Source organism: Manihot esculenta, chromosome 9 (genome assembly GCF_001659605.2).
Source record: "Manihot esculenta cultivar AM560-2 chromosome 9, M.esculenta_v8, whole genome shotgun sequence".
NCBI classification, from domain to species: domain Eukaryota; kingdom Viridiplantae; phylum Streptophyta; class Magnoliopsida; order Malpighiales; family Euphorbiaceae; genus Manihot; species Manihot esculenta.
The window spans coordinates 37,446,286-37,462,392 of record NC_035169.2 but is presented as its reverse complement, the minus strand read 5'-3'; the positions used below and the strand labels follow the sequence as shown (position 1 = coordinate 37,462,392).

At 34.4% G+C, this 16,107-nt stretch overlaps 2 protein-coding genes across 4 annotated transcripts; one reads left to right on the top strand and one right to left on the bottom strand.

The window, feature by feature from the left end:
- The first annotated feature begins 1,633 nt into the window (after window positions 1–1,633).
- LOC110623141 (OVARIAN TUMOR DOMAIN-containing deubiquitinating enzyme 1) lies at window positions 1,634–5,206 on the top strand. 2 transcript variants are annotated; one of them, XM_021768045.2, is made up of 10 exons: window positions 1,634–1,855; window positions 1,929–2,080; window positions 2,163–2,228; window positions 2,300–2,383; window positions 2,504–2,626; window positions 3,224–3,276; window positions 3,521–3,570; window positions 3,655–3,755; window positions 4,068–4,350; window positions 4,638–5,206. In XM_021768045.2, the coding sequence occupies exons 2-9, from the start codon at window positions 1,934–1,936 to the stop codon at window positions 4,332–4,334; spliced, it is 891 nt and encodes a 296-aa protein (XP_021623737.1). In that variant the 5' UTR covers window positions 1,634–1,855; window positions 1,929–1,933; the 3' UTR covers window positions 4,335–4,350; window positions 4,638–5,206. The 2 variants fall into 2 exon arrangements, with proteins under 2 accessions (XP_021623737.1, XP_021623738.1); XM_021768046.2 differs by having other exon boundaries at window positions 1,635–1,855; window positions 1,940–2,080.
- A 1,372-nt stretch (window positions 5,207–6,578) lies between these two features.
- Window positions 6,579–14,564, bottom strand: LOC110622790 (protein MEI2-like 4). Of its 2 annotated transcripts, none has more exons than XM_043959515.1 (15): window positions 14,081–14,564; window positions 13,323–13,524; window positions 13,152–13,197; window positions 11,976–12,299; window positions 11,406–11,836; window positions 11,146–11,304; window positions 10,869–10,985; window positions 10,644–10,792; window positions 10,121–10,197; window positions 9,679–10,044; window positions 8,250–8,898; window positions 7,958–8,042; window positions 7,763–7,831; window positions 7,473–7,675; window positions 6,579–7,243 (listed from the first exon to the last, which is right to left on the bottom strand). In XM_043959515.1, the coding sequence occupies exons 2-15, from the start codon at window positions 13,398–13,400 to the stop codon at window positions 7,126–7,128; spliced, it is 2,871 nt and encodes a 956-aa protein (XP_043815450.1). In that variant the 5' UTR covers window positions 13,401–13,524; window positions 14,081–14,564; the 3' UTR covers window positions 6,579–7,125. The 2 variants fall into 2 exon arrangements, with proteins under 2 accessions (XP_043815450.1, XP_021623117.1); XM_021767425.2 differs by having other exon boundaries at window positions 7,496–7,675; window positions 14,081–14,558.
- Between the last annotated feature and the right edge of the window lie 1,543 nt (window positions 14,565–16,107).

The window sequence follows — 16,107 nt, the reverse complement described above, 5'->3', positions numbered from 1 at the left end:
AGCCCTGTGGAGAGAGTGCAAGACGCCATACCACTTTTTGTCCTATATGTCTTTCGCATTTTCCTGCTTCCCCTATGCCATTGCCAACATATATGTAGATTTCTGCATAACATTCCAATAACAAAATCGAAAATTTATTACATTATTTTATAATATATTAATAAAAAAGTAAAATTATTCATTAAATCCTCATAATTATTTTTTATTAAAAATTAAAAATAAATTTATTAACTTTTTAATTTATAACATTTTATTATGCTACTAATACTAATAAATTATCAGCAAAATGTATAAAAAGTAGAAAGATTTAGAGTGAAGTATTTTCATTTGCTGGTTTTAATATTAACCTTCTTTTGTTTATGATAAAAATCTGAGAGAATTATCTTGTTTCTTGCTTAATTTGTTGAGTTTTTATTAAATAATAATAAATGAGAGAAGAGAGGAGAAGTTACAGAAAAACAAAGCTGTAGAAACAACATGCATATAGCGAGGCAGTTAAGTGAGGGAAAACTCTCTTTTGCTAGTTCTATAACATAAATACGTAAAACCACAAGTTTCCTTACACTACAATTTCGATATATATATAACTCAATACACCTGATTTAGAATAATGAGGAGGAAACACATTCTCTTATAGGCTAAGGGATGGTCAAGGGGAGTTTGTCCCCTGCTAAAAACAGAAGATAGTAATTGAGCTATAACTCTAAGAGAACAACCCAAGGACTAGCTCTTGCCTCTAACAAACCATCAAGTAAATCAGTGGTGAACAATATGCACCCACGAGATCTAGTAAAATAGCACTCATAGATGGAAAACAAACCTTAAATGATATTGTTATAATATTTCATTAAGAAATGAATTTTGTAATCTGGAATTAGTCTAAATGCCCTACAACCTATATCGAATTCTATTTTAGATATAAACCTAAATAAGAGTTAAATACGATATTTTTATCCTGATAAGACTCTATAATAGAATTTAAATATAATAAAATAGAGTTATATATCCATACAACTTTCATATACATGTAAGACTATTTTATTGTTTATTATTTTTACTAAATATATTTTTTAATTATTTAAGTTTGAAAATTTTATGGGTATGAAGGTAAAGGAGATTGACAAAGATGAGAGAGATTGAAGCCTCTCTATCCGAAGATGGATTTAAGTTGATGTCAATATCTTGGGTCCATAACGTATTGTGTATTTGGCAAACATGAGTGCTCCCAAAAAGAGGGATTATCAAGGTATTTTGCACTGGTCATTGCATTACCACTTCAAATTTTTATCTTTTCAATTGATTCTTACTCTGTAATAACTTAGCGATTGAAAGCTATGTTTTTAAGTGTTTGCTAGTTTGTCAATTATTGATTTAAATGTTTGTCAAAAAATAATTCTTATATTAGTTTTCTCAATTAATAGTTCTTATATATATATTTTTTCATAGGAACAATATTTAAGCGTGATGGCCAATATTTAATTGTCTGATATTATTGTTTAAATAATTATTGAGAATATTATTATTTTAAAATAATGAATGATTCTTTTAACTAATAGAGTCGCAGTTTTTTTTTTTTAAATATATTTGAGAAAAAAAAAACAGATTTTAAATTCAATCCTCTTAATCATTAACTTGGAGAGTCAATCAATTGTGATTTTGGACAATCAGCATGAGGGAGCGGCAAAGGTGAAAATTACGAGAGGCAAATCTAGAAGGCCCAATAGAGTGGAAACTGTGTTCTGTCGAATCTAACAATCCAATCCAGATCAAGTGGGATTGGGCGTGGGGAGTCGCTGATCACTGATCATCACTGTTCACTGCTAGGTTTTTTTTTTTTTTTTTTTTCCATCTTCAGGTACGTACTCTCCAGCACTAGTAACCAGTTATCTCCTGCATAATCTCCCCTTTAATTCGATTGATGTGTTTAGGAGAGATGCAGAATCAGGAGGGTGAATTAGTAGATGGGCAAAAAGCTTCTGAATTTGAAGATTGGTCAAGTTTCGGGGATGATGATATTATGAAGCAACACTCTGCAATTCGATCAGCTGAAGCCGATAAAATTCCTTTTCTTGGTGACAAGGTATTTTTCTTTTCTATTTCAATTGCCTGTTTACTATTCCATTTTCAATTGTTTTTTTTTCTAATGCATCGATTCATTGCAGGAGCCTCTTTCTGCATTAGCCGCTGAATATCAATCAGGGAGCCCTATTTTGCTTGAGAAGATAAAGGTTCTTTGCTTTTTCTATTCTCCTTCTCTCTCATATTCCTAGACTAATAACTTATATTGATGTTTCTGTAGGTCCTCGCCGAGCTGTATGTTGCTATTAGACGAACGCGTGGAGATGGCAACTGCTTCTTTCGAAGCTTCATGTTCTCGTACCTTGTATGCCTTGTTGTTTTATATATTAACCCAAAATTTCCTGTCTTCAATTTTTTTTTAATCCAGCATATCACGGGGTTTTTAAATATATTTTCGTGATATGGGAACTTGCTTTGCAAATAGGAGCATGTTTTGGAGACACAAGACCGGGCAGAAGTTGATCGTATCAAAACAAAGGTGGAAGAGTGTAGGAAAACGCTTCAGACTTTGGGTTATGCTGATTTTACCTTTGAAGATTTCTTTGCGGTAATCTTTTTTGTGCATTTTACTTCTTTATACAACGGTTAAAATGTTTATAGCCTTTTCGTTAGTTTGTGAATTATGAAATTCTGTTGTATCTGCTATGGTATCCGATTATCCTTAAAGTGATGCATGATTATTATATAGGATAATGTCATAGCTGTTTTTATATTATTCATGATGGCCTAGGAGGTTTGGAGTTCTGTTAATTTGATTGACGGCAGTATGATTCTCCAAGGGAACAATTGGACTTCTGTATTTTACTTGGAACTTGATTTTTGCATGGATGGTGGCATTTATGGTAAGGGTTATACTAATTAGCAATGGGAACAAAAAAGAAGGAATGAGAAATTTTTCTGCAATGCAAGTTGCACGATACAGTTGAATTGAACTAATGCCATCTATTAATCTTCATTTTGAAATGCTTGTAAAGTTCTCTTTCTCTATTCTGAGCAACTTCGTGCTTTATCATTGGGTGGGACATCGATTCCTCTATTCCTTTTCAAAATAATATTTATTAAATATTGAAAAGGCTTTCCCCATACCAGCTTTTGTTACCTTAATAATATGTACATAAATGCTGAATGTGGTGAGAATTTGCAGCTATTCCTGGAGCAGTTGGACTGGGTTCTTCAATGTAATGAATCTTCAGCAAGGTATTCTCCTCTTTTCCTTGGGTCTGATATTTCTGTTGACAATTCTGAGAGTGCATTAACTTTGGTATCTTAAGTTTCATCTTCATATATTATCTCAAGAACTTTTGCTTGTATGATGAACTTATGTAGAGCATGCTGTTCCACAATAAAGAATTTCTGCATTAGTGCTAATCCAATGATTTATTTTTCTGCATATGTGGAATAAACTCCTTTTCGTATTTATATTTTTATTTTTCATTTACAGTCACTATGAGCTCATAAATAGGAGTCGAGACCAGTCAATATCAGACTATGGTGAGCAACTTTAAGGACTTGGATGGTGAGAAGGGTCACTCCTCCTTTTAAATAAAATACCTCCTAACAATTTTGGTTGTTTAGTTGTCATGTTTTTCAGATTCGTTACTTCTGGGGAAATACGGAAACGAGCTGATTTTTTTGAACCCTTTGTATCGGGATTAACAAATGCAACAGTAGAACAGGTTTGTTTGATACTAGTACTTTACGTTTGAACATCTTCCTTTATCAGTTTTTTGCTGTTATGGAATCCGGTCCTTAATTTACACTTCACCATATTTTGATCCAAATGTAAATTCTTCAAAGATGAACATTTCAAACACCACTACTTCTTGTTTAATTGCTATAATGCCTTTCCTGGACTACAAAATATCATTGTCGAAGTTAAGTTTGTCATGTATTTGGAAGTTTGGCTATTGGCTTATATCTATGTGAGTTTGTAGCCCCTATATCAATTCTCCCTTTTTCTCTCTCTAATGAAATCTGGTTTGGCATAGTTTTGCAAATCATGTGTGGAACCTATGGGTGAAGAGAGTGACCATGTGCACATTACTGCCCTATCAGATGCACTGAGTGTGCCAATTCGCATTGTATACCTTGACCGCAGTTCTTGTGATACAAGGGGTTTAAGTGTAAATCATCACGATTTCATTCCTGCTACTGATGCTCTACTGAATTCTACTGGTGGTGGTTCAGTGACCAAGATTCCTTTCATTACTTTACTTTATCGGCCAGGTCACTATGATATTCTCTACACTAAGTGATTCCTCGCACACTCTGGTAAGCTAATCTTGAATCTTTCTAGTCATAATAAAACTATGCTGGTCTGTGTAGATGGTTGGGGTTTTTTCTGTGTTATTGTCAATACAAAACATGTAGACCTCCATTTGAACACCTTTGTTTCAGCATCATAGGATGTCAAAGGCACTGTGTCGTTAGTACAATTAGTTACATGCCAGTAACAATAGAAAGCTGTTAATTTAATGATCTGTTTCTTGTCAAGTGATACCATGTAATAATTCTTAAGAATATTTTGTTAATTGATTCTTCGTTTATATATATTACAGGCTATTAACGATTCTTGACAAATGTTGGGACTGTGAAGATAGAAAGTGACTCGTGGTGGGAACCTAATTTTGTAAGGCAAAGGTCTAAGCTCATTTGCTTTATGCTGTAGCTTGTGAAAAATGTTCAAATGCCTCTGAACTCTGTGAGTGGGGACATAGATGCAAGGTTACTAGAAAAGATGGGAACATCAGTTGCAAAATGGGAACAACATCAGTTTCAATCATATCTGTGAAATTGCTATGTTGGAGGCAATTTTATCTTGATGCTGATTTTTTTTTTTTTCAATTTCTTTAACAGCTTCTTGTGTTTTTTGTCTTACCGGTACAAGAGTGTCAAATTTCAGATGTCAAGTCTGCAATTAGTTTGAGATTATGTGGTAACTAGTAAGACATGCTATAGCAGTTGGTTACCAAGTATGTTGTCATAGGTATCATAGCTAATAGTTGGCAAAATCAGTCTTGCATTATCATTGCTTCCTTATTTATGGTTATCATCAACCAAAAATTAGAGGGAAATTTGTGCAGAATGTTAGTAGATTTCCTATATTGGAGTGTTAGTGGATTTCCTATCTTGGAGCCTTTCTGCCGGTAGTCTTTTAAACTGAAGCAGCCATCCCATTCTTTATCTACTTAAGGATGCAATCGGCAAATATTGTTGGTTCAGCCTTCTCTTTAAGGTGAATCTTTGTGTTTTTATTATTGTTTTCCCAAGTCAGCGTGGAAACCAAATCTGTATATATATCCATATCCATATAGTAAGTATCATAAAGCTGAATTCTTAAATAGCTTGATGCAATATTGTCAAGTGGGATTTATTCTTTTGCTGAGTGGCACCTTATATGTAGACAAGAAGTTTCATTCTCTTTTTAGTGGCTCCTCCTTTCCATCACACTTATCATTTCGATGCTACGGTTTCAATTTTGGATCTTTTTCACTCCGTTTTCGATCAGATTTACCATTTATTTACTCTTCCCAGATAGCCCTTTAATTATAAATTCTCTAACCCCTTGAACTGTCGCACATCAAGTTCCACGTAAAAGCCTTTCTACTTCAACTGTTTTTGTTACTCCTTTAAGCACCCATTTCATTTTCTTTTTCCCTTCCCCTTTTTTCCTCTTTAAGTTTATTATTCCCATATTTAAATGTCTACTTGCTTCCCATTTTAACTTGGTCAGCAATGTATTTGGATTTTGCATATGAAGGACAAAAATTATCACAGTAGTACCATTAGATCAAATGATGTTGAAAAAACAACAGTTCCACCTGTATCTGCTATTGCTTCAAGATCTGTAACAAGTAATGCGGTGGTTTGGAAGACAACAAAGGTAGTTTTTGTGTTCACGTGTTCTGTAGATTAAGTTGTAACAATGAATACCATGTAATTTTAACAGTAATCATAAGGATTGCAATGCTGCTGTACTTATATGCTTACACATTATATTTTATTACTTATAACTGTTAACAAAAATTTTAAATTTGAAATTAATAAGTATAAATAGTTAAAAAGATAAATAAAAAATATAAAATTACATATACTACAAAAAAAAAAAAAAAAAAAAAAAAGAAATGTCTAGTAGGGGCAAATCGTCCGCATGCTGTTCTTTCGAGTGCACTGGCTATTGCTGTTTACAACACCATGGACTTAGATGGATGAAGTCATTCGTTGGGCATATTTAAATTCGATTCATTTACTACTTCGCACTTACCTTCTAAGTTATGTGACCTATTGTAATTGCCAGTAGTTGCAAAAATATCGTTAGGAACTGTTTGAAGGAGGTGCTACTGTTGATGCGTCAAAGATTAAGCAGCAAAATTTATGCAACGTTTGATGGTATTACATTGCATTAGGGTATACTAGACACAGTATCAGACTGACCAAAGCTAGATGCTAGCCAGCTTTGTTCCTATCTACATTAGTTAGAATCCTAATTGCATCAAATCAAAGCATAAAATATGTACTATTTCCAAATTAAAATAAGGATAGACAGCAAATTTTCCCAAAAAGGAGTAATGATACATTTCAAAAATTTTCAATAAAGAGCTCCCGGCTTGTATTACATATGGGATAAATATATATATTTTTTTTAGAAAAAAAAAAAAATGTTAGAGGAGCCTCCAGAACCTCAGTGAAAGATCTCCTGTTGGCCAGAAACTCCCATGCACCTATATGGTTACTCTCAAGAACATCCAAAAAATTGGAAGCTTCACCTCATGCCTCTTTCTCTAATGTTTCCAGAAATTTAAAGAAAAGCCAAATGAAGCAGAATCTTTGTTCTCGCCCCTGAATTGTTTCCTTGAAAATTTTAAGAGGCTTCTCAAAAGCAGAAAAAATTATGTATCTCTTTTCGATCAGCCGCTGCAACATATTTAATCAGTGATTTCTAGAGGTACCAATCATAAATTACCCAGTCCTAAGAGGTTAGTGCCCTCAAAAATGAGTGGCTTCCTCAGTCAGACTCCTTCCCGGAACCTGATGAAGCATCCCCATTCAAATAATCCTCTCTGTTTGCAGAATTTGGCAGACCTCCTTGCTGGTTCTCCTCATGTGTGATGGTTTTAGGTTTCCCAGGTCTAGTTCGACCATTAACTCCCATTGGAAAGGGCACCTACAGATAAGAAAGGGTAAGCATGTGAGTTCTATTGCATCAGATCTTTCCTATTAACAAGTAAATTTTGGTTTTTCTAGAGGAAGGAATCTCAAGCACGTTTCAGTACCATTACAAATACAAAGCACTTTTACCAGGAAACCCACCTCCAAATGCCGCAGGCATTATAGATATTATATTTCATGGATAGATAAGTACATGAGTAGCTACCAACTAGAATCTATAATACCTGTAATTGTGTGATATCCATACCTGATCACCAGCATTGGGGCCATCAGTATTGAATAAAATGGGTCTGCATCGTTTATCCTCATTCATCAGACTTGAATTCTGGAAATGGGCAATGAGAGCAGGTTTTCCTTGTATGCGAGCATATGCAAGTGATGCTACTTTTTCACTATTAAACTTCTCCCATTTCTTTCCATTAAACACCTGCCATAATTAGATTTTCCTTTTAGTCTTAGCCCACATACATACAATTTTACATTCTTCGGGAGTTTACAGATACACAGTATTAACCTGATAGAATGAAATTATTTGGCTTGGGTCAATCATGTTGATAAATGCATACCCCACATTGCACTTATTCTGCAACAAATGCAAGTCAAGCAAGTAATGGATACAGATTCAAAAAGTAGAATAAACATGATAAATACGGGTCTTCTCATAAACTAATTCTTAGCTACAAATTTGAGGGCTATATATTGCACTTGCCTTGAAATCAATTGGCAGATAAATGAAATCATAAGTTCCCTTATGGTGTTCATCAATAGCAGCCAAAAGCATTTTTGAAGTGTACCTGCCATCACCACCAGATGACCATGTTAAATCATGATCTTGAACCACAAAAATTTTGGCAGTCATCTGTAAAGATGTTAATTTAATCCAATCTATTCTAAATCATTAAGCATGCCTAAGATCCATGGATTAAAAGTCAATGTTTCATAAAACAATGATTGATTAACAATTAGTTTTGGCTACAAAGTCAAGGGTATGCACCACATACTTGTTGGGAATGTTCTTTATCATAAGTGTTGTTCGGTTGTCTTCCCCTTGCATTATCCGATCTATATCAAGTTCATACTGTTTCTTGTCAGCCTGATTAATACTGCCTTCATTTCTACGGCTCCTACTTCTTTCATTTGGACTTGAAGAGTCAAATGAATGTATTGGAATCATTTGGCTCCTTCCAGGGAAAATTGGGGATCTCTGATGATGGGGTTGGTGTCCTGCACTTTTAGGGGGAATTGGCAAGTCCATGTAGTTTCCAGCAGCATGAGGGAACATGGTAGGAGATAAAAGCTCCATAGAGTGCAGTTTATTAGAAATGCTCAAGCTCCCAAGGGAACCTGGATGAAAACCAGAAGTCTCAGGAGATTCCCCTGCATAAGCACGTCGTCTCTCCCAGAGAGAAGAATTAACAGTCGGTGCAGATCCCACCTGGTGGTTATTTACAGGTAAAACAGTAGTAAGCACAGGAGGTGGTGCTCTAGGAGGTCCATGGTGCCGCATTGTAGGATGAGCCATCGATATTCCATTGACAAACGATGGTGAGTTTGGCCATGTCATGCCTGGAGACTGTGGGTGATAGGAATTACCCCATGCATAGTGATGTCCAGGAAGAGAAGGGCTTCCATTAACAGTTGATCCAAAAACTGAAAAACAGGACAAAGACTTGCTAAATAAATATACCCATAAGTTGACAGAAACAATTGAATTTTGATATCCATCTGAAGTGACAATAATATATAGCTTCCTAAAATCTGACTTGGATATTAGAATGTGAAGCTAAAAAAAAAAAGAACTTGCATAAGACATTTTAACTTCAGGGTTGACATTGCATGGATGAAAACTATGGGAAGGACAGCATTAACCATGTTACTTTGACTTTTCCATTCCTAGGGCAGCATAAGATAGCATCAAATGCTGGCAGTCACTTAAATTGGAACTTAATCCTAACTCAAGACCTTGGAGGCAAAAAAAATATTTGAAAGCAGACTATGCAATGATGCCTATCTAATTACAGAAATATTCTTGGAACAAAGAAGACATACACCAAATCACTGTTGCTTTACCCCTTAAAATCTGTAGCTTTTTTGTCCTTAATAAAGTTTTCACATTATAACCATATGGGTGTGTCAGCAATTGGGTGGCAAGGCAGAAAATAAGGGCTCTATTGGGTTGGCATCTTTTTTGGTTTTCCTCTTTTGGAAGGAAAATGCAACATTTAGTGAGACAATAAAAGGCAATACTTGATTCTTTTTCTTTTCTTTTTGTTAATTTCCCTTATACATTTTATGTGACTTGGTCTATATTTAACAAGCACTTTTTCAATTAATGTATTTGCTGTGTAGCAAAATAAAAATTCTTAGCAAACACTTTTTAGGAAACAAAAATAAAAAAGCAAAAGGTAAAACCAATTGAAGCCCACTTACCCCCATCATTTAATTCAATCGAGTGCCCATTTACTAAAGTTCTGTGTGCCTGCGTATTATCTATTCTTTCATGGGGTTTTGGACTAGCCATGCTGCCAGGAGATTTGCAGTGAAGAACACTAGTTAAACCATCATGATATTCTGGAAGTGAATGAGGAATAAAATGTGGCGTGCCTTGAAAATCAAATTGTAATTGACCCCGTTGGTGACCATGCTCAGCAAGGCCAGTTTGATTGCCAGCTGATTCAACCCTCACAAGAGAGGACAAGCTATTAGGAACACTTGAAACTTTTGTTGCAGATGCTAATCCCAAGATAGTTCCCTTATCCATGCCATTGGAAATAATTGCTCCATGCGGAAGTGCTCCTGTTGACAATGCTTCATAAGAAACCCTAAACAATGATATTTAATAGGCAGCATACCTCATAGGTAATAATCATACCAGGGATTCCAGCAGCTGAATTATTGGGAGGGCTACTCTGCTGAGCATGAAGGCCGTACTCATCATGTTCCAATAAACTGCAATCCAGAAAAAAAAAAAAAAAAAAAAAAAAACTGTTCAATTATGGTCAACAGAAGTTGCTGCCTAATTCAGGAACTCTTGCTCAACTACGGACAACAAAAGCAAGCAAGAAGCATAGAACTCTAGGGTTAGATTGATGTGGTAGAGCAATAGATTAGGTTGCAACTAGATCAATTTGTTTTAATCTGGTCAACCACAAGAAGCTAAAATATGAAAGCAAAAATACAACAAGAACTGTGAACCAGAAAAGGTTGGTCCTTTCTCCTTAAACCAGTGATTACTAAAACGGTAAAACCTCATCCTATCATAAATGTGGGGAGGGGGGAGCGAGATTTCTGTCTGATTCACTTACATTAGATTATCATTCCAAAGGAACTAAAGCAAAATTAGAAAGAAAATTAAGAAATAGAGTAAATGCAGAACAAATATGGTTGGATAATACCGTCTTGAAACCCCAGTGTGACTTGGCTCAAGCTTAATCGGCTTCCCCGCAATACCACTTTTGTTCGATGCATGAAGAGCAGCTTCTGCAGCTCTAACATCATAAAATTCGATAAATTTATGATTACTTCTCTGTGGGGTTTCACGAATCTGCAATGCAAGAACAGCATAGTTTCATGACTAGTTCATAGTTACTCTTTTAAATGTTAAAAGATAAAAAGCTTACCTCCTTAATTTCTCCATACACCCCAAAAATCTGATGAAGTTCATCATTTGAAATGGAAGAATCAAGGTTGAAAACAGCCAGAGTCCCTTGATTAATATCTTTTTCTGAGGGATTGTCCTGACAGAAGTGACTCGTAAGGTAAGATATCATGTAGACTCATGCAAGTACATGGGGAAACTAAAAGATCCTAGAGAATAGGATCCATTCTGCTAACAACTATAATAATGATTGATTAGTGAAAGATAATCATACAACATGAAGAATTTTAGAAGCTTACCTTTGGAATTGAGTAATGAATGTCAAGTTTCCGACGCCTCAGTTGTCTATCCTGGAGTGCTTTCATGGCATTTCTTGCAGCTCTAATATCATAATAGGAGATCATAACAAAACCACGATGCTTGCAGGATGTATAAAGAGTGCGGATATCTCCATATTGCTGTGCATTCAATGTTGATTTACATCAGACACAATGTTCATGTGAGACATAAATAATACAATTGAACCACCAATATCAGCAATAAAAGAAATAATACACACCTCAAACAAGGCTCTCAACTCAGAATCTTCAACATTGCTATTTATATTTCTTACAAAAAGAGTTCGAGAAGGGTGTTCACCAAAAGGGTGTTCTCCAACAATTGAACCATTGCTGAACCCTGGCTGACCATTAGAAAATCCTCCAGGAAATTCAATATCATGCTTTGCTGCAGGATTCTCATCTCCCAAATCCAATCCACCAACACTGCTAAAAAAGTCTAACTCTTCCATATCATCTTTGACTCTGGATTGGTTAAGGTTATCGAGCTTATTAGTCATTCCACTAAACAGGTCATCATCACTGGGAAGAAGGTCATGAATGGTTTGGGCCTCAATTTCTTCAAGGGATTCAAAAGGTTCCTCTTCCTCGAAGTGCGAGGCAACAGTATCAACAGAATGGCCATATGGAACATTGTTTGAGGACAACCTCACTGTAATAAAAGCATAATCCTTACAGTTAGATAAGAAACCATATGATGGAAGAAACTTAGAAGCATTTGAATTATTATACATGTACATTTGTGCATAGATTGTGCTTCAAGGAACATTAACTATGAGAAAGAAGCATACACTTGCTGCTGAACAAGTCTGATAATGAGCTTGAAAAGAGACTGTTCTCATACTGGGTTGCCATCATGCCAAATTTGCTACCTTCTAGAAAACAAGATGCTGGATGTACATTCAAACTGGATCTCGTCTCATGGACTACAGGTCTCAGCAAGTTTGAGGACTGACTCAGAGTTGTCCCGGTTCCCACTGCATGCCTCATTAAGCTACTATTCATTTTCTGATCCTGCATTAGGAAAGACTGATGAAGTTCAAGTGACTTTGCTGGCTGACATCCCACAACTCCAAGATTTTCCAGGGGTGACATAGGTGGTGATTTCCCAGTGGCTGTTCAAGTAATCATGTCAATTTTACCACACAAATGCAGAAATGCTTTATATTAACAAAATATTAGTTCTGGCCAGAAAAAAAATCCCACTTAAAACATTTTATATAATTAAACAAAATAATTAAAAAAAAAGGCTTCCATCTAAAACCACAGACAAAGGCATAGCAACAAGTTGCATTCCTCCTGCATCTTCTTTTTTCTACAATTCACAGTTCACACTCTCGCTTAATGAATACATGCTTCCAGAAAAATCGGTAATTATATTTCCACTTAGGTCTCATTGATAACAATTATTAAAAGACAAAAGCTGTTAATGTTTATGCCTATTACAGAGTCATGAATTAATCATAGCTATTGTGCTTCAGATGATGGTAGTTGGTAGATAAATTGATATTTATATTATTAAAACTGGCATTAAAGATGATACATCTCATCTTATGGACCTCATTAACGCTGTTGGCCTCCTTTCTTGGGTTCCAGATATCTGTAGATCACTTATTCTATGCATTGATTTTAAGTACATTCTTAGCGTGTGTCATGTGGTCAACCTTTGAATGACTGGTAAGCAGGCTAAAAGCAACAGAAAATTGGAAGATATCCAATCTTCTAAAAATACAACATTGTCAACATGAATGTAAAAATCTAGGAAGGAGGCAGCCCCAGCTAAAACAAGTTCTAATTGGTTGAATACTTGAATAAAAAGAGAATAATAAAATTGAAATTCCCAATAAATTCATGAAAACTATTCAATTTGCATTAAATACGATTAGAAGTTCATGGACCAAAGAGGAAAATCTAAAAACAAAAGATGGATAATCTCATGCATAGCCTCAAGGGAGAAAAACACTGACAATAGAGATCAGGCGTGGCATCCAACTTCCAGAACCTAGTATGTCTCTGCAAGGAAAAAACAAAAGGAAAAACAATGATTCCAACAAACACAAGAAGAAAAGGTTTTTAATATACAAATATAGAAGATGATATGGGCAAGTTGTCAAATGATGGATAGGTTAATTGCAGACCTCAGTAGCAAATGATGAATCCCCTGGGAAGAATGATGATGAGGACAAACCCGGTGAACTCATTGTTTCAGATGGCATAATGATTGATACCTAAAAATCTAAAAACACAAAAAAAAGGTCCTGGCCGGCCTAGTAGTGTATGCACACTTCACACCTTTATAAACAGAATCCAAAATCTCTCTCCTCTCCAGCAATGGAAACTCTGCATGACAAAATTTGGACGGTAATTCAACCATTAAAGGGACAACTAGGAATACCAATAAAATAATAACACGTAACAGATAACAATTACATAGTGAAATATTTATTATTTCCTAATAAAAATTTGCAAGTTGTTTTTGGATTGGGATCTCAAAATTGGAAGTTTTCAAAAGGAGAAGTTAAACAAACAATTGATAATAACATTTCAAAAACACAATTCTACACCACAACCATATATGTAATCCGAATTGCTCATCAACTCATTAATTGCATGACAGGACGATTAATTTTTATGAAAAATGGGCAAGATCCGACAGGCTGCGATTAAAAGTCACTTCCTGTAATGAAACCAAAATTTCCAAATTGAGCTCCTTGTAGCTAATCGCGCAGTCACAATCCATCAAATGATATACAAATTTGAATACAATTCTAGTCGACGGAGATTATTTTATTTAAACTTACAATTTCAAAGAGAACAAATCATCAGAGGATCGGAAAAACAAACAATATTGAATCATGAAATGCGAGAATAACTGAACAAAACGTAGTAAACAAACCTTATAAACTGGAAAAAGGATTGCAATTCAGAGCGAAGAGAGACAAGGCGGACATGAGCGAGGGAGAAATTTAAACAGAGTTGACGCAGAGAGAGAGATGGAATAAATTACGCCATAAGGCAAGGAAAATTGAATGCAGAAGCTATAGTCTTGGCATCTGTGCCGTGTAAGATCCTCCAAACCCTAACTTGATTCTCTTTTCCCTGCATTGCACGTTAATCATCACCACCTCTTTCTCATTTCTCCATTTCCTTTTTATACATTCATTATTGTCTCTCCGTTAAACTTTCTCTCGCGTCAGGCCCCTTGGAGCAGTGCAAATTCCCGTCGGAATCTATGAAGTTTCCGGCGAGAAATAGACTCTCCGGCGAGATTGCGAACTTTCTCGCCAGAGACAGGTGAGAGAAATCAATGTGGCTCTCGCTTAAACGGGGAACGGGTTATTGCAAAAAAATAAATAAATAAATAAAAAGAAAAAAGAACTAGACCAGGCCCCTACAAACACGAGATCTTGTGGCAGGAAAACAAGTTAAACAGTTTAACAGCGTCAAGTCCTAATTCCGTTGTGTGGTCTGTGTGAGCCTTCCTGGGTTTACGGGTCCCAAAATAAACAATCGAATGACGGTAATAACCTTGCTTATTAATTTTTTCAGGTAATTAATTAGGAATTAAATAACCGATAAGCAAGGAGGTCTAGGTAAAGCTAGGGGATAGACTACTGCCATTTGGGAGTTGGGACCTTGAGATGCGAGCGGCGTTTAAATTCGTTAACAAATGCTTTATTTATTATTAGAGATAATCCAATGGTTTACCCGAGCATATCATGCATTAACTCTACGGTGGAAATTGGAACTTTCGATTTTTCTAGCCACGTGTCAAGATTTCAGCAGAAAAAAGGTTCCGTATGAAAACAATTGTGGAGCGGTCGAGTACCTGATTCTTTCTTGTTCTTGATTGACGTTACGTGGACAAAAAGGCCGGGAAGTTAAACTAGTTAAATTACACGTTGTAAATTCCTTTCCCCTTATATATTTTTGGCGGAATTTTTATGCACCATTTTAATTTTTGTGAATGAATTCTATAGCATATAAGTTGTATTGAAATTGAATGGAATTATATATTCTCAATTGTTTTTGATATTTTATTTTTAAAGATTGTGTTAATTTCAATTTGAATTTTTTTATAATAATTTTAAGTAATTATTATCATGAAAAAGCACAATTAAATTATTATTTAATCTAAAACTTGCTGCTGTATAATAGGCCTTTAATTATTTGTAAATTATGTTTTCAACTATAATATATTTTTATATTACTAAAGATTAAATATATTTATAGTATTTTAATGTATTTATAGATATGAATTATAGAGTGACATTATTTATTTATAACTAAAATTGTAAAAATTTAAAATAATCAAAGATGATTTTAAATTATATACTTTTAAATCTAATTACATATAAATATATATAATCATCTTAAAAGTATAAATGTAGTATAAATTTGATTTTTTCAATCCAATATGATCTTCTATATGGGTTGATTTAACTTTAAGTGACAAATTAAAATAAAAATTAAAGTAGAATGAAATTTATTTGATAAGATTCAATGGCATTATTCGGTTGAGGTCAAATTTTCTATAATTATGCACTCTTATAATCAGAGTTTTTAAATTATTAAAAAAATATAAATTATTAGTTAGAATTAATATTCTAAAATTTAAAAAAAATATACATGTGCACATTATTCGGTTGAGTTTAAATTTTTTATAATTATGCACTCTTATAATAAGAGTTTTAAGTTATCAAAAAATATAAATTATTAGTTAGAATTGATGTTCTAAAATCTAGAAAAAAGATATAATATACACGATAAAAAGAAATATGTTTATTTCCTTTTATTTCTTTCTTTTTATCTGCTAATTACGTCTAATGATCTATTTGCTAAAATACTACATATTTTTGTCACGCAGGTCCGTACATACAGAAGTGTCAGAATCATTTTCCACGTTAGACTGCCATTTAATTA